At 44.0% G+C, this 26,215-nt stretch overlaps 1 protein-coding gene across 1 annotated transcript in view; it reads left to right on the forward strand.

Annotated features, from left to right (window-relative positions):
• Window positions 1-26,215, forward strand: part of LOC126291441 (endothelin-converting enzyme homolog) — a 278,593-nt gene that overhangs the window by 215,810 nt on the left and 36,568 nt on the right. Inside the window, exons 17-18 of the mRNA XM_049984955.1 lie at window positions 7,134-7,201; window positions 18,073-18,203. Of these exons, the coding sequence (XP_049840912.1) occupies window positions 7,134-7,201; window positions 18,073-18,203 (199 nt within the window). The remainder of the gene's footprint in view (window positions 1-7,133; window positions 7,202-18,072; window positions 18,204-26,215) is intronic.

Consider the following 26,215-nt stretch of genomic DNA (forward strand, 5'->3'; position numbering starts at 1 on the left):
ATCGTCTCCATGGGAGAATAGCAGCCTGCATTACCGCGAAAGGTGGATATAGACTGTACTAGTGCCGACATTGTGCATGCTGTGTTGCCTGTGTCTATGTGCCTGTGGATCTGTCAGTGTGATCATGTGATGTATCTGACCCCAGGAATGTGTCAATAAAGTTTCCCCTTCCTGAGACAATGAATTCACGATGTTCTTATTTCAATTTCCAAAAAAAAAAAAAAAAAAAAGACAGGTGGCTCAATCGGATAGAGCGTTTGCCAAACAAGCAGGAGCTCCCGGGTTCGAGTCCCGGTCGAGGCACTCATTTTCAGCTGTCCCTGTTGATTTTTATCAACGCGTGAAAGCAGCTAATGGCCTGGATTTCATTGTAATTTCATGGTTCACTATGAGGCTAGCTGATGTTAACAGAAACGTGCGCTCACAAAACAGCAATCCGAGCAGGCATGGAGGGTTGAGGACTTCTAATTGCTGGTAGTTATACTTGTTCGGGAGGCAAGGGTTCTGCTACCTGCCACGCCAACCTGTTTATGGGAGGCTTCGGTCCTGCCCCTATCATCTCACATTAAGACCACTGTACAAATGAACAGCGCATTGTCAGAAGAGGGTGGATGTTCTGAGTTTCCTGTAGACACAGGTTTGCTGCGATACCAATAAATGCGCCATCTTAGAGTGCGAACGATGTGGAGCAGCAACTGGAAACGTACTCCAGAGTTGAAATTCTCGGAACGCTACGATTCTTGTGCACACAGCATGAGAATTCCACAAAGATTCGCCGTGAAATTCTGGCACAGACACATGGGTGATGTTGTTTGGGAAGTACGATCTTGCACCATGTGATTTCTATCTTTGCTGGTTGCTGTGGGCGAGCGGTTCTAGACGCTTCAGTCTGGAACCGCGCGACTGCTACGGTCGCAGGCTCGAATCCTGCCTCGGGCATGGATGTGTGTGGTGTTCTTAGGTTAGTTGGGTTTAAGTAGTTCTAAGTTCTAGGGGACTGATGACCTCAGATGTTAAGTCCCATAGTGGTCAGAGTCACTTGGACCATTCGTATCTTTTTGGTAAGCTGAAAGAGCATCTGGGGGAAAAGGGATTTTACAACTATGAAGATGTTCACACGGCGGTTCTGCAATGACTATGCAAACGAGGATTAAATTTCTGTCGACGAGGAACTGAACGACTGGTAGAGCATTCGGACCGTTGTTTCGGAGACTTGGTGAGTATGTTGAAAAGTTGTGCCATGTTTCTGTGTCACACTGACGTACAGTGCAGCACTGAGTAAGTTTTTCCCTGCCATAACAACGTGTAACTTTGAAGTCCCCACATAATATGCTGTCTTGTCCCACTGATGTTTGTTGCGAGTTTCTCTTTTTGCGTAACTTATTCCGTATAAATGTATCTTCATTCAGATAGCCATTAGGATTATAATACCCCCCAAACGTATCGCTGTCGAAAAGACAAGGCTAGACTAACTACGGTACGCATAGAGGGTTTCAGGCAACCACTTTTCCCGCGCTAGGTACGTGAGTTGAATGTGAAAATGCCTTGATAAGTTATACAATCCGAAGTACGCTCTGCCATGCACTTAATGGTGGATTTCAAAGAATGCGTATAGAGGTAAATGGACCTGGTGGCTGCAACCGGTGGCGGTGCTAAACAATGAAATGTTGTAATTTGTTTCCAATGGTGAAATTGTAAAAATTTGTACTGTATACCATAGGGTATGTAAAATTATGCAGGTACACTGTTCAGTTACATTAATGTGACCGCTTCCTACGTGTGACGTGCACTAACCACTCACAGGCGGCAGGTGGCAGTACTAGCAGTGCAGGGTATACAGGGTGTTTTTTTTCCTTTATTGTATTTCAGTTCCCCATCGGGGCGGGCTGGCAGCAGCATATGCGCTGCTCTTCAGCCGAAACACAACAATAGATGACATTTAAAAATATACAAAGGAGAGAATATGGTGAACATCATGGAAGGCAATAGACAAAAAAAGGGGCGACTGTAAAATGGAGATAAAAACCGTAAAAAAGTAGTGCACACAGAAAGGGACACACTGGGACAATTAAAAGAACACAAGGTACAGTATGATCCGAGCATGAAATTATCGACAGATCGTGTAGCACAGAACAAACACTGACAGTGACACTAAGTACAAGGCCAGCTTACAATTAAAATCACACCTCTTGACAGACAGGAGAAACAGTACTAAACACGATACAGACGCGGCACACTGACAAAGATCAAAACGGAGGACCTGCGAGGTGCAAGGTGATGAGGGACACCAGAAGAAGGGAGGGAGGGAGGGGAGGTGAGGGGGAAATGGGTGGGGGTAGCGCTGAAGAGGGTCGGGTAGGGAGGGATGTGGGAAGGAAAGAGCCAAGGATGGGGTCCAGGGTCTCGAGGTGGGGCAGAGGGGGGGAAGGAGGAAAATCCGCTCTGGGAGAAGGAGGGGAGAGGAAAAAGGGGGCCATGGGGATTATCATCCGTTACACGCGCGATTGCTCGTGTACTCGCTGGTGGGTTCATTCAACATGAGGCAGTACGGCGTGTTCCAGTTCGGGTATGCTGCGTCTCCTTGGAGCACCACTGCCACGCCTGCTCAGGATGAAGATACTCCTTTGTCGAAGCGGTCGCGTAATTGTGGCGAAAAGGGTGTCTAGCACCATTGTGCACAACGATCTTCATAGAGGCGGCGAGAGCTCTTCCACTAGCCTCCCCCCTCCCCCAAATTCTATAAGTCCCTCCATATCCTTGAGCACTCCATCTAGCCTTCCATATACACCTCCCGTCCCCCATGCGTGTATGACCTCATTCCTTTCCCCAATCTGCTCCTATTCCTCGACATATCCGAATACTCTACATCTCCCACCGCCTTGATACCCCTCACCCCCTGGTTGCTCCTCTCCTCTCCCATCCCCACCCCCTGCCGCGCCTTCACTGTTGTCTCCCCCCTACCCTCCATCTCTACACCCTTCATCTCCTTTCCCAAGGTGGCTTCAATCAACTCCCCCTCTTGGATGACGTCCTCTCTCCCTCCATTTATCCCTCCTATCAACTCTGACCCACCCCCTCCTTTCCTCCATCCTTTCCCTGGGCTCCTTCTTCCCTCCCTTCCATCCTGTTTTCTCCCCGCCTAACTTCTCCCTACCTCCTTTCTCTCCTCCCCCAAGTCCTTTTGTATTCCCCTCCTCTGCCTTCCCCACTCCCGGCTGCATCTGCCCAGCACCTATCAACCCCTCTTATAGGTCCTCATCCTCCATCGACTTCTTTCCCACCTCTGCCCCCCTTCGTTTATCCTCTCCTTTCCCCTTTTTTATTTTCCCATCATGTCCCCCCCCCCCCCCCCCCCCACCATCTGCTCTCGGCCGTGGTCTATCATATTTGCCAACTCTTTATTGCAGGGTTTCAAGTGAATGTTCCATGTTGTTTTGTCTTTCCAAAGTGTTGTGAACAGGAACCATGCTGTGGCTGTGTGTGTGAATTTTATATGTCTTTTGCGAACACAAACCATACTATTGCTGTGTTTTTTAATTGTCTGTCTATTATTTTACCTGTCTGCTTCATTTATATTTTATTAGCATCATCATTCATTTGTTCTATGTTTTAAGTTCCGCAATTGTTTTTCGCCATGTTACCATTTAAATGTCTGATTTTATCGCCTCTTTTTTTCCTTTATTATCTTCATCTTTTAAAACAAAGACTGTAGGCTGAAGACCGGCATACTAAGCTGATGCCAGCCTTCCCCCTTCAGGGACAATCGTAACTCAATAACGGGAAAAAAAACTCTTCCACTACCGTGAGCTCCGCCATACAGAATGATCATGTTGGTGTATTCTGAAAACGTGTACTCACAGATACTTGAAGAGGCTCTAACCAGGACAGACGTCAAATGACATCAGCCGATCCGACGTAATCATCCCCCCTTCTCCCCCCCCCCCTTCGACCCCCACCCCCCCTCACCCGCTCAACTGTAACTACTCTGTTGCAAATTTACCTAGCAAACATGTTTTCAAACCGCTGTAGCACAGAAATGGTACGTTTCCGGACATGGGTTCCTATTCAGTATGCTATGTACTCGCTCCCGTCTACAGGTCCTAGAAGTTTGTAACGGGAATTTCCGAACACCCTGTATGAAGCATGTGAGGCCGACGTGGAAGCAGTGTAATCGTTGAGGCAATGCGGAAAGGGAGCGATTTATATGGCGCCCAAAGGGCATGATCATTTGCTTTCGAGTCAAGTGACAGGATTTCCAAACCAGCGAAGTTTGTAAACAGTTCTGGTTGCTCCGTAGTTGAAGAATGCCGTGCTTGCCAAATGGCGTTACCCAGAGTTCGAAGTGCATTAGCGACTCACAGGCGGCAGATGTTCGGAAATTCCCATTACAAACTTCTAGAAGTTGTAGAGGTTAGAGAGTGCATAATATTCTGAATAGGAACCCATGTCTGGAAACATACCATTTCCGTACTACAGCTGTTTGACCACATGTTTGCTGGATAGGGTAGCCTTGCTGTACCACGGGCAAGAGAAGAGTGAACAACTGTAGCGTATATGTGTAAAGGAGGATAGACGGTCAGCTTTTAAGCAACTGACCGCCCTGATGGACCAAGGTGCTAACAACAGTGTCTCCTCGCCCATTGCCATCGGCGACAAAGGCTGGATTTTACTCGCCAGTAATGCATCAGGACGTACACTGAGAGAAGACAAGTGCGTTTTTCAGATCAGTGGCGTTTTAAGCTTCATCGGCGTGAAATGTCTCGAAGCAAACATCCTGTAACAATCGCTGAAAGGATCGATGTAGGAGAATGGAGCGTAATGGTTTGGAAAATGTTTTCATGGCATCCCCAGGGTGATCCCGTTATTTTGGAAGGCTCTGTGGTTAACGCGATTATGCATCTATTCTTAGGGACCATGTAGACCCCTACATGCTATTTGTTTCTCCTCGGCATGGTAGCATCTGCCACCATGAGAATGCAACCACACAGCTCACAGTGTACGTGTGTGGTTCGAAGAGCATTTTACCATGCTCTTCTGGCCATCAAATTGGCAGGATTTAAACCCAGTCGAGAATCTGTGAGATCAACTGGATTGGGCTGTTTGGGCCATGGACCCTCAGCCGAGAAACATAGAGTCGGCATGGCTCCACATCCATGTCGGCACCTTCCAGAACCTCATCGATTCTTATCCAGTACGTCTGTAGGTGCAGGTATGGTCTGTCGTTATTCAGGGTTGAGTTGATTTGGGGGAGGAGACCAAATATCCAAGTCATCGGTTTCGGGAAGAATGGGGAAGGTAGTCGGCCGTGCCCTTTCAAACGAACCATCCCGGGATTAGCCTAAAGCGATTTAGGGAAATCACGGAAAACCTAAATCAGGATGGCCGGACGCGGGTTTGAACCGTTGTACTCCCGAATGAAAGTCCAGCATGCTAACCAATACGCCACCTCGCTCGGTCGTTATTCAGGCATTTGACAAACGGTCACATTAATGTGGATGGACACTGTAGAATTACTTTTATATTACACTCCTGGAAATGGAAAAAAGAACACATTGACACCGGTGTGTCAGACCCACCATACTTACTCCGGACACTGCGAGAGGGCTGTACAAGCAATGATCACACGCACGGCACAGCGGACACACCAAGAACCGCGGTGTTAGCCGTCGAATGGCGCTAGCTGCGCAGCATTTGTGCACTGCCGCCGTCAGTGTCAGCCAGTTTGCCGTGGCATACGGAGCTCCATCGCAGTCTTTAACACTGGTAGCATGCCGCGACAGCGTGGACGTGAACCGTATGTGCAGTTGACGGACTTTGAGCGAGGGCGTATAGTGTGCATGCGGGAGGCCAGGTGGACGTACCGCCGAATTGCTCAACACGTGGGGCGTGAGGTCTCCACAGTACATCGATGTTGTCGCCAGTGGTCGGCGGAAGGTGCACGTGCCCGCCGACCTGGGACCGGACCGCAGCGACGCACGGATGAACGCCAAGACCATAGGATCCTACGCAGTGCCGTAGGGGACCGCACCGCCACTTCCCAGCAAATTAGGGACACTGTTGCTCCTGGGGTATCGGCGAGGACCATTCGCAACCGTCTCCATGAAGCTGGGCTACGGTCCCGCACACCGTTAGGCCGTCTTCCGCTCACGCCCCAACATCCTGCAGCCTGCCTCCAGTGGTGTCGCGACAGGCGTGAATGGAGGGACGAATGGAGACGTGTCGTCTTCAGCGATGAGAGTCGCTTCTGCCTTGGTGCCAATGATGGTCGTAAGCGTGTTTGGCGCCGTGCAGGTGAGCGCCACAGTCAGGACTGCATACGACCGAGGCACACAGGGCCAACACCTGGCATCATGTTGTGAGGAGCTATCTCCTACACTGGCCGTACACCTCTGGTGACACTGGGGACACTGAATAGTGCATGGTACATCCAAACCGTCATCGAACCCATCGTTTTACCATTCCTAGACCGGCAAGGGAACTTGCTGTTCCAACAGGACAATGCACGTCCGCATGTATCCCGTGCCACCCAACGTGCTCTAGAAGGTGTACGTCAACTACCCTGGCCAGCAAGATCTCCGGATCTGTCCCCCATTGAGCATGTTTTGGACTGGATGAAGCGTCGTCTCACGCGGTCTGCACGTCCAGCACGAACGCTGGTCCAACTGAGGCGCCAGGTGGAAATGGCATGGCAAGCCGTTCCACAGGTCTACATCCAGCTTCTCTACGATCGTCTCCATGGGAGAATAGCAGCCTGCATTGCTGCGAAAGGTGGATATACACTGTACAAGTGCCAACATTGTGCATGCTCTGTTGCCTGTGTCTATGTGCCTGTGGTTCTGTCAGTGTGATGATGTGATGTATCCGACCCCAGGAATGTGTCAATAAAGTTTCCCCTTCCTGGGACAATGAATTCACGGTCTTCTTATTCCAATTTCCAGGAGTGTATAAGAAATTTAATTCATGTTCATGCGTCATAGAAGACTGGAATAAATATTATGTACTCGTCAGTGTAGGTTTAGTAGCTAATTTTTAGATGCAAATAAGATGTAAAAGCTGCAGACAGGCTTGATATAAGAAGCCTTTGTACACATTTTGTTCATCACAGTGCATTTGTCTTGAACACTCTGCTGCAGGGCACTGAATTACGGGGCCATAGGGACCATCCTGGCTCACGAAGTCACTCACGGCTTTGATGATACAGGTGAGTCTAGCGTGCGGCAGTACTACACGTGTCACGCCAGCACTTTGAAAGCTTCACGTAGTATCCAGACGTTTAGCACACCTGCACTTTAGCATCAGAATGTGTGTTCTGTAATGTGAAGCAATGTAGCGTAGAAGCACGGAGTACAACAGCGATTTGTATGATTAGAAACCGATTATGTATGTGTGAAACACTGTCAATTCTTTTACATATTCATTCTCGAGGAAACGTGTATATCATTTACAAGTTCCTGAATACCCGTTACTTTGACATGCATTCACTTTCCATGATGAAATCAGATATTTTAACAAATTACGTAACGGGACTGCGAAGTCATAAGAGATAGGCGGCTCACTGCTTGTCGAATTCAGGCTATTATTTGCTTCAAATTCGATACTTAGTACAGAGATTATGTCACATCAAATGACCAAATACGCGATTTAATTTCAAAATACATGTTCCGGGAAGACATGATATCATTATCGAGTTCTGTAAACAAGCAAAACGCGATTCATTATATCGCATTATTTCACATTATTACATGTAACTTGTCTGTGTCTATATTGTCCACGTAGAATTACGCACCTCAAAAGGATCACACTATTAGGTCCAGTCAGTAATATGCAAGCAGAAAACACGTCATGGTATAAAGATCGCAATTAGTGGTGACGCTTAACACCCACACATTTACTAACGGTAGTCAGATGCCTCGCATCTACGAAACAAAGGTTGTACATCAGTTCCAACCAACAATACACCTGTCAGAACACCTTCCAGCAGCTGTATGTCTAAGTCATAGCAAAAGCGAAAAACATTCTTACACATACGTTAAATTTTTGCATTAATTGGTATGTGAGAGAATATTACAGTATTGAGTTGTACATTATTCCACATAAACAACCACTGACATCCAACCGAATCTTCATGACTGCATTTACCCTCAAGGCATATATTATAAACTAAAAACATAAAAAACGTTATTGGTATTATTATTATTATTATTATTATTATTATTAAAGACATCATTATCACCTTAGTTTTTCCAGATCATCGCTAAAGTGGGCTTGGGAATACCCACTGGATACTTAATCTTCTCGTTTAACACAATGAGACTTTCATCTCTCTAAGTGCAAAATATTTCCATTTCTTGCAAACTGAACACCGACCAACGTTCTTCTTGTAAATGCTATGTGTTCAAGCTGTGTTTTAGGCTTCATAACGAGCGCTGTTCATTCCTAAGGTTTTTTTCTACCGCCGACGAACCAACCTCTTCAGTATTCAGTTCGCTGAAACTTTCTTTTTAACCGAGCGGTCTAGGGCGCTGCAGTCATGGACTGTGCAGCTGGTCCTGGCGGAGGTTCGAGTCCTCCCTCGGGCATGGGTGTGTGTGTTTGTCCTTTGGATAATTTAGGTTAAGTAGTGTGTAAGCTTAGGCACTGCTGACCTTAGCAGTTAAGTCCCATGAGATTTCACATACATTTGAACATTTTGAACAGTTTGAAACTTTCTTTAGAGGTACTGTGACCGGTAGTGGATTTTATTGAACATTGCCCTTATTTTAAAGTTTTTCCCTGTCTGGTGCACATATTTTATGTGACAATCTTGTTTTATTTAATACAGTCCAGTTTTCACCTATGCTCATCTCATGTTTCCGCCTTTCCTTCAATTTGAGCTTCTTTTTGGTGAATAACGTCGTCAGTTTGAATGAATTCCGCAATGTGGCATGACACCATGTTCCTGGGAATCTATATTGTTTTCTTGGTTTCCATACCCTACCATTGCCTTAATCCTATCTACGAGGCCGTGCTGAAAAGCTCAGCGCCTCCTAATTTTTATGTGAAAATTCTTAAAGCCTTTGGAATAAGGCAACATTTTTTAACATCCTACATCTTTATTCTTCATGCCTACATATTTGCAGCCTCCGAATTGTAGAGTTTAACATGGGGGAGCGTTACGAAACTATGTCAATGCCTGAGAAACATCGTGCTGATTTTCAAACTAGAAGAGTTCGTTTCACATGGAGCACCCTCTCCTTTCAGCACGACAATACCAAACGATACATAAGCGCCGTGACATCTGCAGCAGTTCGTCGGCTTGGGATTACTGTCATCCATCATCCACCATACAGTCCTCACTTGGCCACATCCAATACTGTATAAACTAGAAACATAAAGAAACATTATTATTATTATTTCTTTCCTTTCTCAGACGCTTTATCCGGTTAAAAATGCAAAGTGACGCGGACCTTTATCAAGCGCGACTTCCTTTTAACTGTACGGTATATGTTACACTGCATTTGGGAACTTTCAGGTAATTGAATATGTATCAATAATTACAGATTTCTGTAGTTGTTTGGATGTAGTTGTATTGCGTTGATGTACTGGTGGATATTGTGTGGTATGATTCCTGTAGTTGATAGTATAATTCGTATAATGTCTACTTTACTCTGATGCTACATGTCCTTGACTTCCTCAGCCAGTTGGATGTATTTTTCAATTTTTTCTCCTGTTATATTCTGTATATTTGCTATATTGGGTATGGATATTTCGATTAGTTGTTTTAATTTCTTCTTTTTTATTGGTGAGTATGATGTCAGGTTTGTTATGTGGTGTTGTTTTATCTGTTATAATGGTTCTGTTCCAGTATAATTTGTATTCGTCATTCTCCAGTACATTTTGTGATGCACACTTGTATGTGGGAACGTGTTGTTTTATTTGTTTATGTTGTATGGCAAGTTGTTGGTGTATTATTTTTGCGACATTGTCATGTTTTCTGGTGTATTCTGTATTTGCTAGTATTGTACATTCGCTTGTGATGTGATCTACTGTTTCTATTTGTTGTTCGCAAAGTCTGCATTTATCTGTTGTGGTAATATGATCTTCAATAATGTGCTTGCTGTAATATCTGGTGTTTATTGAATGATCCTGGATTGCAATCATGAATCCTTCCGTCTCACTGTACATATTGCCTTTTCTTAGCCATGTGTTGGATGTGTCTTGATCGATCTGTGGCTGTGTTATATGATACGGGTGCTTGCCATGTAGTGTTTTCTTTTTCCAATTTACTTTCTTCGTATCTGTTGATGTTATGTGATCTAAGGGGTTGCAGAATTGGATATGAAATTGCAATAGTGTAGCCGATGTACTTATATGAGTGATTGCTTTGTGTATTTTGCTAGTTTCCGCTCGTTCTATATAGAATTTTCTTAAATTACTATTATTATTACTATTAGTATTATTATTAAGGGTATGTGTGTGTGTGTGTGTGTGTGTGTGTGTGTGTGTGTGTGCGTGTGTGTTATTGCATTTAATCTCATGCCTATTTTAGCTTACTGCTAACTTCAACATAATGAACACGGTTCTGGTAGGCCAGGGCCTAACAACCGGCCGGTTTTGAGCGCGAGTACTCGCGTCTGCCCAGGCACGAGCTCGCGAGCAGGTGCAAGGTCGCGGAGTAGGGAGGGAGGGGAGGGAGAAGAGACGGAGGGGAGGGAGGGGAAATGTGCGCGCACGTTTGAATAGGGCCGCAGCGTGCCTATTGAATTCGCGCCGACTGTGTAACGTTTAAAGTACTACGATCAGCTGCAACAGTCACTTCACTGCTTAAGAATCATATCAAGTCGCCGTTGTGTAACCCCAACCGTGCTTTCGCAGTTCAACCCCCATTGGGAGGAATTGTATCTGTTTACAGAAAAAGATGGTCTTGCAAAATGTTTAGTATGTCACATTATATGTCGTACCACGCGTAAGACTACGTAAGTGGAAAATGTGATGGACCAGATCGTGCACAGGAAGTTATTAAACTTAAAAGGAAGCTATCCGAAGAAGATTTGGACGATGAAGAAAAATCAACTGAGGCAGCTCTCAGTGTGAGTTACAAAATTGCTTTGCTTCTAGCAAAATCCCTGCGCCCCTTCACTGATGGCGATTTAATAAGAGAATGTTTGGTAGTTGCAGCGGAACATTTGTGTTTATCTCAAGTTGAACAGTTTCGGATTGTGCCATTATCTAACATGACCATTATGCGTGGCATACAGGACATGGCAGACGACGTCGAGAGCCACCTTGCAAATATCTGTAAAGATTTTAAGGCGTATTCTCTAGCTCTGGACGAAAGTGTTGATATCACTGCAACAGCGCAGCTTGCCATATTTATTAGAGGTGTTAATAGAGGTCTTCAGGTAAGGGAGGAGCTCCTCGATGTAGTAGCCATGAAGAACACTACAACCGGAGGTGATATTGTAAGTAGTGTTGAAGAAAGTGTTGAAAATATAGGATTGTCGTGGAATTATTTAGTTTCAGTGTCTACCTATTAGATGAGATAAATATGTTCATGGAAATAAATAACATGTGTGTTCCTGAATTGAAAGAGCCTTCATGGAAATGTAATCTCGCGTTCTTAGCAGATTTAACTAGCCATCTGAATGCTTTGAACATTTCACTACAAGGAAAAGATCTGCTAATTACTCATATCATTGATCGAATATGAGCTTTTAAAATGAAATTGACACTTTGAGTGAGGCACCTGGAAACAGGAAATCTAGCTCATTTTCCTAAATTATCATCCATGCAAGATGTTCACAAAGACTGTGAAAGTTATTCACATAGTTTAGTTGCCCTTAAGGAAGAATTTGATCAACGCTTTCAAGATCTGACAGCACTAGACAGTGGTTTTGATCTGTTCTCCTCTCCATATTCAGCGAATATTGAAAGAGATTCATCCAGAGCTGCAACTAGAAATTATTGACCTGCAGTGTGACAGAGAATACAAAGACAAATTTCAGAAGAAGAAAAACGTTTTGGAATAATAGACACTTCCCTCAGGATAGATTTCCTCGTTTGCATAAACTGGCAGCTACAATAATCTCTATGTTCGGTTCCACGTATGTTTGTGAACAGCTGTTCTCTGCAATGAAATGTTACAAGACGCGCCTGAGAAACGCATTGTCTGATCGAAATTTAAACTGCACGCTGCGCCTACAATGCACAAGAACAATTACTCCCAACATAGACGCAATTGTAAAGGGCAAAAAGTACAAGGTAACCGAGAATCCCACACTTCAGTGACACCTTTTATTGTGTAACAGTTCACAAATTAATACGAATGTAGAGGCATACACTAAGCTAATAAAATTATGTGGCACGTGTATATTGACCTTTATTTGTTTCATTTGTCGCAGTAATAATTCGTGAGTGATATCCCTGCAGGTGGCCGCGGATTTACATTTGACTGGCGGCAGCTGCTGCGTGCCCCACGTCACTCCCCCCACCCACAGCTCTGGTCCGGTAGTGGGGGTAGCGTGCTCGCCCTGCTCCGTGCTCGCGCCTTGCTGCTCACAGCTTGCTCCGCGAGCACGTATGTTGTGAAGCCCTGTGGTAGGCCAATTTCAACTATGTTCTTGCTGCTAAAGGCATTAATAAACTCTGGTTACTTGACTTTCTCTGATAAATAACTTTCTGTTGCGATGGCAGAAAGTACATACTTTTTCCCTTGCAAGACACGGCACACAGGAAATCCATTATCAGAAAATTATGGGACACGAATGCCTGCTGCAAGTAAGCGAAGAAGACCGAATAGCTTGTGGAAAGGATAAACTATATAACTACGCTTGCTACGTGTGAATTACTTTGATGCACACCGTAACACGTCCTCGAAAGAACTATAGTCTTGCTACCCCCCTCCCCCCACCCCTCCCCTCAAGCTACCACCACCTAGTTGCCAAACCCGCGCTGTTGCGCAGGGAGCTTAAAATCTCAATATCGATTCTGGAATCTCTGAAATATCGTAACGTCGATGCTAAAGGCAAAATACCAACCTCGGGAGTTGGCAAAAAACCGGTCTGCTTGTTAGCACTGTCAATTTTTTCGTCATTTAACCAATCTGTTTCCGAACATGTCTGATAAAGATAGCACTGCAATATATTTGCAACTTGATCAATCTAAATTGTTCATGCTGAGCAGGGGGGAGGGGCAATAATTTTTGAACGAAAGTATGTGGAAACATTGGCTACTGTCGTAGTTAAGCGTGTATTACGCCTGTAATTGCGAAGTAGCGGCGGAGGTGGCCTCAGTTGAAATAAAAAGGCACCAACGCTGACATATGATGCAATAAAAAATCTTCATTTAGAATGTAACTTTTGATTTCCTGTCATAAAAATGTCATATATATACTTTCATTGACGACGTAAAATCTAAATAAAGCATTTCGACCAGCACACTGAATCCTTGTTTGGTTCGGAGTGATTGATACCTTGAAACAACAACATACTTTTCGCTTCGTATATGTTTTCTACATCTGCACAGATAGTTACATTCGGGGCTGCCCCAGACTGTTTTGGTTTCGAATATGTTGTATATACGAGGGCTATTCGGAAACTAAGCAACGGTCGGTTGCGAAATGGAAAGGACAGTGACTATCAAAGCTGTTTTATTTGCAACAGTTAGCTACAACTTCCAGCTACTTATCTTCATAGTTGCCGATCCGACTTAGACGTTTGTCGTAGCCTTGTACCAACTTTCCAATACCCTCGTTGTAGAAGACAGCCGCCAGTGCTTTCTGCCGATTCTCTATGCAGACCTAAAGCTCGTTGTCTATCCCAACATGCTGTCTTCATAGCCAGCGGTTCATGTGAGCAGAGATCGAACTCAGAGAGAGACAATTACAGACTGTATTGTGAGTAATCAAACATTTCCAATTGAAAACGATGACGTACCACCGAATTGCTCAACACGTGGGGCGTGAGGTCTCCACAGTACATCGATGTTGTCGCCAGTGGTCGACGGAAGGTGCACGTGCCCGTCGACCTGGGACCGGACCGCAGCGACGCACGGATGCACGCCAAGACCGTAGGATCCTACGCAGTGCCGTAGGGGACCGCACCGCCACTTCCCAGCAAATTAGGGACACTGTTGCTCCTGGGGTATCGGCGAGGACCATTCGCAACCGTCTCCATGAAGCTGGGCTACGGTCCCGCACACCGTTAGGCCGTCTTCCGCTCACGCCCCAACAACGTGCAGCCCGCCTCCAGTGGTGTCGCGACAGGCGTGAATGGAGGGACGAATGGAGACGTGTCGTCTTCAGCGATGAGAGTCGCTTCTGCCTTTGTGCCAATGATGGCCGTATGCGTGTTTGGCGCCATGCAGGTGAGCGCCACAATCAGGACTGCATACGACCGAGGCACACAGGGCCAACACCCGGCATCATGGTGTGGGGAGCGATCTCCTACACTGGCCGTACACCTCTGGTGATCGTCGAGGGGACACTGAATAATGCACGGTACATCCAAACCGTCATCGAACCCATCGTTCTACCATTCCTAGACCGGCAAGGGAACTTGCTGTTCCAACAGGAAAATGCACGTCCGCATGTATCCCGTGCCACCTAACGTGCTCTAGAAGCTGTAAGTCAACTACCCTGGCCAGCAAGATCTCCCGATATGTCCCCCATTGAGCATGTTTGGGACTGGATGAAGCGTCGTCTCACGCGGTCTGCACGTCCAGCACGAACGCTGGTCCAACTGAGGCGCCAGGTGGAAATGGCACGGCAAGCTGTTCCACAGGACTACATCCAGCATCTCTACGATCGTCTCCATGGGAGAATAGCAGCCTGCATTGCTGCGAAAGTGTGATATACACTGTACTAGTGCCGACATTGTGCATGCTCTGTTGCCTGTGTCTATGTGCCTGTGGTTCTGTCAGTGTGATCATGTGATGTATCTGACCCCAGGAATGTGTCAATAAAGTTTCCCCTTCCTGGGACAATGAATTCACGGTGTTCTTATTTCAATTTTCAGGAGTGTAGTAAACCAGGAGAGTCAGTGAACTGTGGCGAAACTAACAGAAGACGTTAATGCTGGGCAGAGTACAAGTGTGTCTGAACATACAGTGTACTAAACGCTCTTGACAATGGGCCTCCACAGCCGACACATGCATTTGCCATTATTAACACGACGACATCGGCAAATACTACTGAGACGGCCACGTGACCATCGGCACTGTACGTTGGCTCAGTGGCAGAGCGTTGCATGGTCTGATGAATCCCGAGATCTTCTCCATCATACCGATAAGAGGGTACGAATCCGTCGTCTTCCAGTTGGATAGCTTCTTGACGCTTCTGTTCGGGATGGAGACAAGCTGGCAGTGGGTCTGTTGTGCTCTGGGAAACCAATACATGGGCATTGATGGGTCCATTGGAGCTCGTGCAAGGCGCTATGACGGCCAAGGAGTGTCGCATACTGGTTGCAGACCAGGTAAACCCCTTTGTGACGATCGTGGCTCCCGACGACAGTGCATTTTTCTACAAGATAATGCAACTTTTCACAAGGCCAGGAATGTGATGGAGTAGTTCGAGGAACATAGTTCCGAGTTCCAGTTGATGTGCTGGCCACCCAGCTCACCCGATCGAACACATCTGGGATGTGATTGAACGTGGCGTACGAGCTCATTCCCCACCTCATCGGAAAGTCAGCGAATTACGTGACTTGTGTGTTCAGGTGTGATGCCAACTCCCCCCAGCAACCTACCGAAGCCTCATTGTTTCCGTGCCACGACGCGTCGCCCCTGTTATCCATGCCAGAGGTGTACATACTGGCTGTTAGGTAGGTGATGATAATGTTCTGGCTGGTCAGTGTATGTAAAGGTAACCAAGAAAATCATCAGACGTTTTTGTCCTGTCGGTACTCCAATAATTTCACTTCCCTCGTTTCTTACTTTGCTAGATAATTACTACGAGTAATAATCCCTGTCAGCACTCGTTTATGGTTGGTCTGTGTTTCCATTAAATATGACTACGATATACGGCGAAAGATTAAGACCGTCATATCTGCCGACGAGCGGTGACAGCGAGTTGTGGGTATTGTATTTTTAACGTTTTAACATTTACGTTGTTACGAAGGCATTACAAAAATGGAAAAGAATTCCGTGTTACATTAAGTGAGGAGTGAGCAGTAATAATCCGGAGAGGAACTAACAAGCAATAATACTAAAGCATTCAAAGCTTTGAACAAAACGTTATGGCATACGAGATGTGATTGGAATGTTTTAAGAATGGGCTTGTAACTGCATAATGGAGGTACTTACATGCTACCGTGATCCATCTCCTTCAAAATAGTCTCCTTCTGACTGAAAACACCGACACCAACGGTGTTTCCACTTTTGTACACATTCCTGCAATTTTTTTTCGTGGAGAGTGTTAAGTACGCTGTCCGTATTTGCCTGGATGTCTTCAATCGCTTCCCTTTCAGTGAAAATTTCACTTTAGTAAACACGCAGAAGTACGCAGGGACCAAATCAGGGGATTATGGCGGTTGTGGAAGCACAGGAATTTTGAATTTGGTCAAAAATTAAAAGATGGAGAATAATGCAGGCCTTCCGCAACTTTTCGAGAAAACGCTTAAGGACACATTTGTAGTATTCCTGGTTAATTGTCTGTCCTCCAGGGGTGAATTCATGATGCACAATACCGGTAGAATCGAAAAAAAATCACCAACATTGTCTCCACCGTAAACCAACTTTGCTGTGCTTTTTTTGGTCGTGCTGAACATGGAGTTTTCCACTACGAACACTGCACTTTGCTTTCAGGATCATATGCATATACCCGTATGTTACAAATCTGGGTAATTTTTAGTCCTATTAATCAGTTCTTGGGATAACTTCACTGGACACTTGACAACACTTGATTCCTAAAGTTGACTGAACTATAGAGAAACCTAAGTTCATCAGCCATCTCCCTAATTGTAAGTCTATTAACAGAGCGCACGAATTCGCGAGCTTTCACAATATTTTCATTCGTTTTTGTGGTGGAAGGACGGTCAGACCGTGGTTCATCTTCAAGTGATGCACGGCTATTAGTCATAATATATATATCAGTTCATGACACCAATTCTTACAAATTTCAAAACTCCGCCATCTCTCTCCCCACGTCCACCACCGCTGGCGGCTCACCTCCTAGTGCCCAACGCTATGCGCTGTTAGCATCCAGCTGCCGCTGCCCAACACTACAATGGCAGACAACAATGCAAACTAGCCACAGACTGCGCACAGCACAGCCAGTGATTTTTCATACAGAGCGCTATGTGCCGTTACCAATAAGAAAACCTAAACAGCCTACTTACAGTAAGTCTCAGAAGCTGATTCCCGGTTTTAAAACCAGGTTTCATACAAACTCGTTGCTCCGTTTTTACGTCCGTTTTCACGCAGACAGAATCCGGCAACAAGCCCTAACAGACCCACACTTAAGCAGCTGCCACAAAGAACTGAATAAAGGAAACGCAGGACAAGGCATTGACTCAGCCTCCACCAAAGCAGTAAGCAGTAGCGGATCCATTCTTAAAACTTTCCAATCACAGCTCGTATGTGGTGCTCTGTTTATAGATGAACAGGATGATATTAGATGTATTTGTCTGTCGACTTTTACTCAGTTCTGTAAATTCACCATTTCATCTTGATGTTAAGAACTTTGACGTTTTTTGGTCGACTATTGTCGACAGTCGATATTGAGGAGTAGATGAAGAAATCAAAATCACTATAGACGGTTTGTCAACATATCTTATGTCTAATCTAGCGTCACCGGACTAACCAGATAATCCAAAATATCTTAGGCACCTGTTCAGTTTTCACGCAGCTGACTACATAGATGTTTCCAGAAGAGCTTCTGTAAAGTTTGGAAGGTAGGAGACGAGATACTGGCAGAAGAACAGCTGTGAGCAGCGGGCGTGAGTCGTGCTTCGGTAGGTCAGATGGTAGAGCACTTGCCCGCGAAAGGCAAAGGTCCCGAGTTCGAGTCTCGGTCGGGCACACAGTTTTAATCTGCAAGGATGTTTAACATAGATGTTGCTTGCACTCTCATGTTCATTGTTACTCTGCTGCCCGCAGGTCGTCAGTATGACCCGAGAGGTGAACTGGTGCCGTGGTGGACCAACAGAACAGTGGAGGCATACAGTAACCGCACACAGTGCTACATCAACCAGTACAGCGCCTATAACGTTACGGAAGTCAGCAAACAGGTAAGAGCACCTGCCTGCCCTCTTCCACAGTAAGGTACACCAGACTGTTCCTTGCTCGCTGTACAGTCCCCTTGCAGGTAGTTACTACAAACGTGACCCTGAAGACCATGTGTCGTTGGGAGCAATCAGCTGTGGTCATACAGACCACCAGTGTGCCCGTGGCTTACCTCCTTCCGAGCACGATGGCTGAGGAAGTGACCCTTACCGAGCCTCAGTGCGGGACGCTGCTCATTAACAAATGGTTTTCTCTTCCGGTAAGGGGAGCCACCAGTGTGTTGATGCAGCATATTGTAACTGAGTGTGTTTTATGTGACCACCTGAGAGCACAACTGGTTCCCCTACAGGACCTACCCTCTTTACTTTAAACGACAAAAAGGCGAGTGTGTTTCGAGAGTGGTTTGTAGACAACACGGTGCCTAGTATAGACTTCTGATAAAACCTAGCCACGTGTGCTATAGTTCAATTCTTTTATCTTGGCGACTCGCGCATGGCCACCCAGACGCCAGAGATTGCTGCGTTGCCAGTTGCAAACGACGCACGCGCCAAGAGAAGCAGCGCCATAGTATAGCATAGTTCGCAAACTTACATTTAGGAGGGAGCGCGCAGTTTATGAAGTAAAGCCACCACGAGGGCATTAACCCTTTCGCTGCTACAGAGACGTGCTGATCGCGATTTTGTCATCACTGCACTGCTCGCCTATGCACACACATGGTGTTCCTACTGCTTTGACACATTTATCATTCGATTTCACAAAAACTATTTGGCCCAAAAATTTGATTTTTACACATCTTCTTGACTGATACCTTCCCCCCCATAAATGACTTAATTTTGTTTCGATGTTCAACGCAGTTGTTGTGCAGCATCAAATGTAGTAAACCATTACACGAAATTTGGAAGAGTTTGCAGAGGTAAAAGTCCATAGCGTATACTTTCCGTGTGGTCGATTTTAGTTGCCACAATGTTGAGAATGAATGGACAAGATACCTAAAATTCATATAAAATATACTGTATAACAATATCTCATTTAATTTAAGTATCAGATAGGTGTATATGTAATATTGAGAAATTTTCCGTCTTTCGCGACAGTAATAAAAGTTTTATTTACACCGTGCGCGTTTGGCTTTATTTTAAAGCACTTTCAATTAAGAGGAAGCAGACAAAATACATAAACCAAAACTGTGGACTTACAAAAACATTAGGACTTGAATATACTTTGTATCAGTGAAGTGCTCTGAGCTATGGAAAATATAATTTTGTGTGTGGCACACACAAACAGAATTTATTTGCTAAAACACTGATCAGCCGACACAAACGTTGAATATTGTGTTACTGCAGCACAAGAGCACGAAAGGTGACTTGGCAATGGAGGAGACAAACTACTGTCCACTGAAGACGCTTCAAAAGAGAAAAACGCGTCTGGTCTAAATAAGACGCTTATTACAGCTGCAGAAGAGGAATATATTTCAAATTCTGCTGTAAACAATACTTTTAATACTGTCGCAAAAGAATATATCTCAATATGAATAGTAAAACAGCGACTGCGGCAGAGAAGATATACAAACAAAACAGATAACATCAATCTTGCATGTGTGCCTTTTCATTGTTTTTAATTGCTGTGAAAAGAAATATTGAAGAACAAAATTAGAAAAACCGAAAACTTATTATGGTTATAATGAAGAGACAAAGCACTAGAAATTTCAAAAAATTACATTCAAACGATTAAAATTAATGAAGTAAGACACTTCGATATTGTTTTTAAATAAAGAAAATATTAAGTACCAAATAAGGTGTGTACTCGGAACATTTCGCTTAGCAACCAAGCACCTTAACCATCACGCTAACACACCTTGTCATTGAAATGGACTCCTGGAAGACTCTAAAATTTCGCACATAATACCGACAAACGCTGTTGGTATGACTATGAAGTACTCACGTTTCGTCGAAGTACAGCAGGAAAGAAACAATTACCGCTGTTCTTTATTGCGTAAAAGCGTTTCGTGAGAATGATACAAACAATTTTCCTTGTTATCGCCTGAACTAGGAGGATTATTGCTTGTTTGGTTTAATTAATTAATAGAATATGAAGCAATTGGTATAAAGAATACTTTTTCCAAAGTTTCTATAAAAGGAAGTCTCCTGTCAAGACATTGCTTTTGTTCAATTACTTTATTTATGACTGAACGTTTCTAAAACTGAAGACACTCGTCCGTGCTCTGCACTGCAGTTTTGTTCTGGCAACGTCGTTCTCTGTTCATTGGCTGATTGTGTTTTGTGACGTCAGATGTGCAGAACGAACCTAAACTCGCCCGCCATTGTAAATGACGCGCACTTTAGTGCAATGATCCAACAGCAAATGCAGCAAGAAAATCAATTACTCTTTTGGCAGTGGTGGGGCCTGAGGATGGCGGTAACATGGCGCTGAAACTCATCGTTTATCAAATAAAGACATTCTCAAAATACATCTGTGGTGGTACTTTCTCTGATTTTTAAGCTTTTGTTTATTGCCAAGGCTCATTCACAAAATACTGGATGTTCCACTTTAAATGTGTACCAAAGTGGCTTGCTTAGCCTTCACATTTAAGCAATCACTCACCTAAAGTAACCTGGCACCTTTTACACAGGGTGCGATTTAAAAGATTCAAGACTTAACTCAGAACAAAAATTTATTGGACATTTAAGAACAGCGGACTAAAATTCCTCAAAATATGTTCGTTCAGCATCAACACAGCGATGCCAGCGCGTCTTCCACTGTTCGTAGACCTTGAAACATCCCGTTAAAAATGTTATAAATTAGTCTTACGTTATTTGATTTTCAAACAGCTGAGCAAAACTGAACGTAATCAGACATTACTCTCTTTACATATTCTGATCAACACTAAACTGACACACAATCTTTTTAACGGAACGCAATCTGACTTTCAAAAACCCCTACAAAAGAATGGCCCTGACCAAATATAACCTATATCTTTCATGAATGACTTACCTCACAAAAATCTTCGTTACTCAAACTACTGCAATACAGGGAGCGCCAATACTGCCAGCTAAATAAGAGATTCTAACTACTGAAGGCAGTGATAGGTATAGTCAGCAAATGAAAGATTTAGATAGAGAACAAACAATGTATTTACCTTAACAATGATCAAAAGTTATATATATATATATATATATATATATATATATATATATATATATATGTGTGTGTGTGTGTGTGTGTGTATGTGTGTGTGTGTGTGTGTGTGTGTGTGTTGTGGTCCTCAGTCCTGAGACTGGTTTGATGCAGCTCTCCATGCTACTCTGCCTGTGCAAGCTTCTACATCTCCCAGTACCTACTGCAACCTACATCCTTCTGAATCTGCTTAGTGTATTCATCTCTTGGTCTCCCTCTATGATTTTTACCCTCCACGCTGCCCTCCAATGCTAAATTTGTGATTCCTTCGTGCCTCAAAACATGTCCTACCAACCGATCCCTTCTTCTAGTCAAGTTGTGCCACAAATTCCTCTTCTCCCCAATCCTATTCAACACCTCCTCATTAGTTACGTGATCTATCCACCTTATCTTCAGCATTCTTCTGTAGCACCACATTTCGAAAGCTTCTATTCTCTTCTTGTCCAAACTAGTTATCGTCCATGTTTCATATATATCAGTTCATAATATCTAGTATTACAAATTTACTCTTTCTGGTGGACACACGCCCAGATCGCCCGCTCTTAAAATTCTGCCATGTCTCTCCCCACATCCACCACTGCTGGCGGCTCACCTCCAACTGCGCAACGCTATGCGCTGTTCACATCCAACTGCGCAACACTACAATATCGAATATTCCAACAATGCAAACCAGTCACAGGCTGCACACAGCACAGTCAGTGATTTTCATACAGAGCGCTACGTGACGTTACGAACATAAAAACCTAAACAGCCTACTTACAACTTTCTGGAAGACCTCGGGCGTCATTCTGTCAAGGGCTCTCGTTGAAGCCTGCTGGATGGCGCGATGGACTCGAATCGCTTCCCTTTTAGGCCTGTCTTGATTCGGGGGAGACGAAAACGTCACTTGGAGCCAAGTCGGAGCTCTAGGGTGGTTCTCATGTTGGATTTCACCAGAACTCCAGCGGCGGCGCGTGACGTATGAGCGGGCGCGTTGTCGTGTTGTAGAATGCAATCGCCCTTGATCTCCATGCGGGCGCGGCGGACTCGATCCCTCAACTATGTTTTGCGACCAGTACATGGGCGCACAGACTTAACCTCGTCACAAACAGAACAGCATTTAGGCGAGGACAGAGAAGCGTCCTAATAACGACTATCTGGAGCATTTGCCACGACACCGATCGAAGCGCTGTGTCTTGTGTTTGGAATCTTCCCGATACATATAACAATTAGGCATTGGGCCGCACAGTAATGGTTACAGATGGGCAGATTAGACCAGGTTAATATAAAAACTGGTTCTCCGCTGAACGACAAGCGGGACCTCAAACAATGGAAAATCTATACATGGCAAGAAGAATGGGGCACAAATGATAAGGGACGGAGAGTACCTACACTTTTTCCGGATATCACGGAAAGGTTAAGAATGAAACATGCTGATCCTAGCCGTAGCATGGTACATTTCTTGACTGGGCACGGACCTTATCCCACGTACTTGAACTACGTGAGTCTGACACATCTGCATGTACATGCGGAGGTATGGGTACCCCCGAACACACAATTCTATTCTGCGGGAAATACAGACAGCACAGGAACACACCATGATTACAGCACTTACAAACTGAACGACACGTATACGATGCAATCAGAACACCAGAATTATGGGACGAACCGAACGTACTGACAGAAAAAATCTCAGATGAATGCCATAAAGAGTACAGGCTCAAGAGAGCGTACAGACGACAAACCTAGATGCAGCACCTACATAGACGCCATTATGTGGAGGATGAAAACCGTGACAGAAAGAAGACCGACAGAAATGCATTAGTCTAAACATAATATACAGATATCACAATATATTACACATAACTAACACTCAACATGAATAGATGTGAACAGTGTCGGTGCACATTCGCAGTTGTCACAGGCAAACACGGCATTTTAAACCTGTTAATAGAGTAATTGTCTTAGTAACAGCTTTAGTAATTGGCATAGAAATTGTAGATTAGCATAGATCTTCTTAGTTAAAGGTAAGTCTTTTATCCTCAGTTCCCCAGCGTGGAGGGACTATAAACTTCTTCATTTCCTACCTTCTTTCCTCTTCCTCATTCTAAACTAAATTTTTGTATTTCTTTTTCAAATTTAAATTTCATGTAAATTTTTGCTAAACGGTTTGGAAAAGCTGCCATAAAGAAAAGAAAAGAAAGACTAATAGCAAACAAAGATAACCAAGTAAAGGAAAACAAAATAAAAGAGACACAAACAAAACACCATCAACTATGACACGGGGAACGGTGCGATCGGATGCGGGAACTGGTGTGGATGTTCAGCCGTATCAGCGCCCATGTACCGATCGCAGCGGCTAAGTGGTCAGTATAGACCCACCTTAAGCAATTAGGTGGTGGGTCGTAAAATCAGGGCGGCAAGTGAGAAAAAAATCCCTCAAGTCGATGGTCATTGTTTAAAAGTTCCTACACACTCTCCACTTATTGATCCGTTCGACTTAATGATGGCCTCCCAGAGCGGTCTTCATCTTCAACATTCCCGCGGCCATCTTTGAAACGTTTAAGCCACATGAAAACCATTGCACAGAACATGGATTTTTCCTTAAAGGCCTCTTGAATCATACTGAGAGTCTCTGTGGCGGTTTTGTTCAGTTGCATGCTAAACTTAATCGCAAAACGGTGCTCCATTTTAGAATCTCCCACTTTTCGACCGAGGTCAGTGACACACACTCACGCTGCAAGCGATGCTCACTGTCCAGGGTTATGGAAGCAACTGCCGCAGCGTCAGTTCGTTCCCTGAGACCCCCCCCCCCCCAACACACACATTACTTCCCCCACCTGGCGGAACCAGTCTGTGTCTGCTCCCCTACTCAGAAATGACTCTGTCTTAGAACGTCTGAATCCACACCTTGTATGTACCAGCTGTGCTACTTTATTTGATGTACTTATTCTGCAGTTTTATCTACATTATGTCGATGGTCTTTTCTTAATTACTCGATGTCTGTGTTTTATTTTAAATACCTGTTTGTTGATACAGCTCGGTTTTACAATTTTTTTGTTTTTAATACATTTTCACAGCTCTTGTATCTATTTATTTCATGCAAGTACACTGATGACCTCATCGTTTAGCGTCCTAAAACACCGAACACTTATTAACTAACTAAACTGATTCTCTCTTGTGACACCAACAGTACTGCCACATTGCCATAGGAATTGCATAAGCGTGATGGAGTAAATTAGTCCTGAACGACAAATAACTTTATTTGCTACTTCTCAGTCTTGTTCTCTGGAAACATCTCACCACCACCACTTCCTTGAAATAAATGTCTCAACCAATAGTAACTAATACGATTATTCTTGATTTCTTATAGCCATGTTCATGCTGTCAAATGCGATGTACTACTTGTAATGAACTTACATGGAGCATCACATCCCAGACGCGGTTTGAATCATATGTTAGACGTCTCCAACACTGCACAATGAGTAGAATTCACATAATGTAACAGAGTAAAATCTGAAGTCGCTCGCAACATAGTACGAATACTAATATTACTTTCCTTATACACAAAACGGCTTATTTTAAGGACTTGAGCAGTACAAAAAAAACAGACGACAAAATGTCTTGATGAACTAAAACTCTGTGGCAGACCGTCAGTACAACATAGTTCCTTTACCTTTCGCGTGCAAGGCTCTACCGACTAAGCTACTCACGGATGACTCACGACCCGTCCTAGCAGCTATAGGGAGGGTCGTGAATCGTGTTTGGATATCTCAGCAGGTGAGCATTTGTCCGTGAAAGGCAAAGGTCCCAATTTCAATTCCCAATCTGGCAAACATTTTTAATCTTCTAAGAAGTTTCAAATCAGTGTATATTCCGGTGCAGAGTGAAAATTCTTTCTGGAAATTTCTTTCTTGTTATTCTATTAAAGTGGTTGTTTATTAACAAATTACTCTTATTTATGAAGGCTTATTTAGTTACCGAACTACTTCTTTTAACGTCTATTACAATTTTTTTGTCTCTTTTATTATACTTCCCAAGTAGTGGAATTCATGTACCTGCATTAGCATTGTGTTTACTCTCTTAATATTTGCCTTTGCTTGTCCGTTAGATTGATTTATCACCATTATTTTAGTCTCGTATGTAATTATTATTTTAGTTTTGTCTGCGTTTATTTTCAGTTTGTGGTTACCGAGGACAACAACAAAAAAAATTTTTAACGCTTATCCTCCTAAGGCTAGCACGCATCATGAAATCGATGAAATCGATGTACTTATTTATCGTTAATTTTGAACCCTTTGGTGCCACTTTTAATAGTTTTTGAACTTTTCATAGATAAATTAAATAAATATGAAGAGAGCAGCTTCGTTGGACACCTCTTATTATCCTAGCCTATTTCTCAGTACCAGTGAAATATATTCTGTACTCAGGGTTTCGTACAAACTGTGACTCAATCTTTTATCTCTTCAGATTTCCAACCAGTATCGTCAAGTCCAATCTATCAAAAATCTTCTCTAGGTCAATGAAAAAAAGCATATGCTTTCCTGTTCCTCACACTTTTTCTTTCTGAGGTAATTTGTAGTGTCATTATAACCTTCCTGCTTCCATTTCCTTCCTCCCAAAACAAACCGTCTTCTTCTAAATGTCGTTTAATCTTTGCTTTTAGTCTTCCCTTAACGGTATTGAGTAGAATTTTTTAAGCATGGCGCAGTAGCGCCAAAGCTACATCATTTGAATGATCATAAGTATTTCAACTCTTTGATACGTTATTTGTTTTACTTTTAGTTAATGCCGTTGATAGTGTTCCATCCTATTAGATTTGAAAGATCAGTTATCCATTTCCGTGCGACATGTAGTTGTATTCGGT

Source organism: Schistocerca gregaria, chromosome 9 (assembly GCF_023897955.1).
Source record: "Schistocerca gregaria isolate iqSchGreg1 chromosome 9, iqSchGreg1.2, whole genome shotgun sequence".
Classification (NCBI taxonomy): Eukaryota; Metazoa; Arthropoda; class Insecta; order Orthoptera; family Acrididae; genus Schistocerca; species Schistocerca gregaria.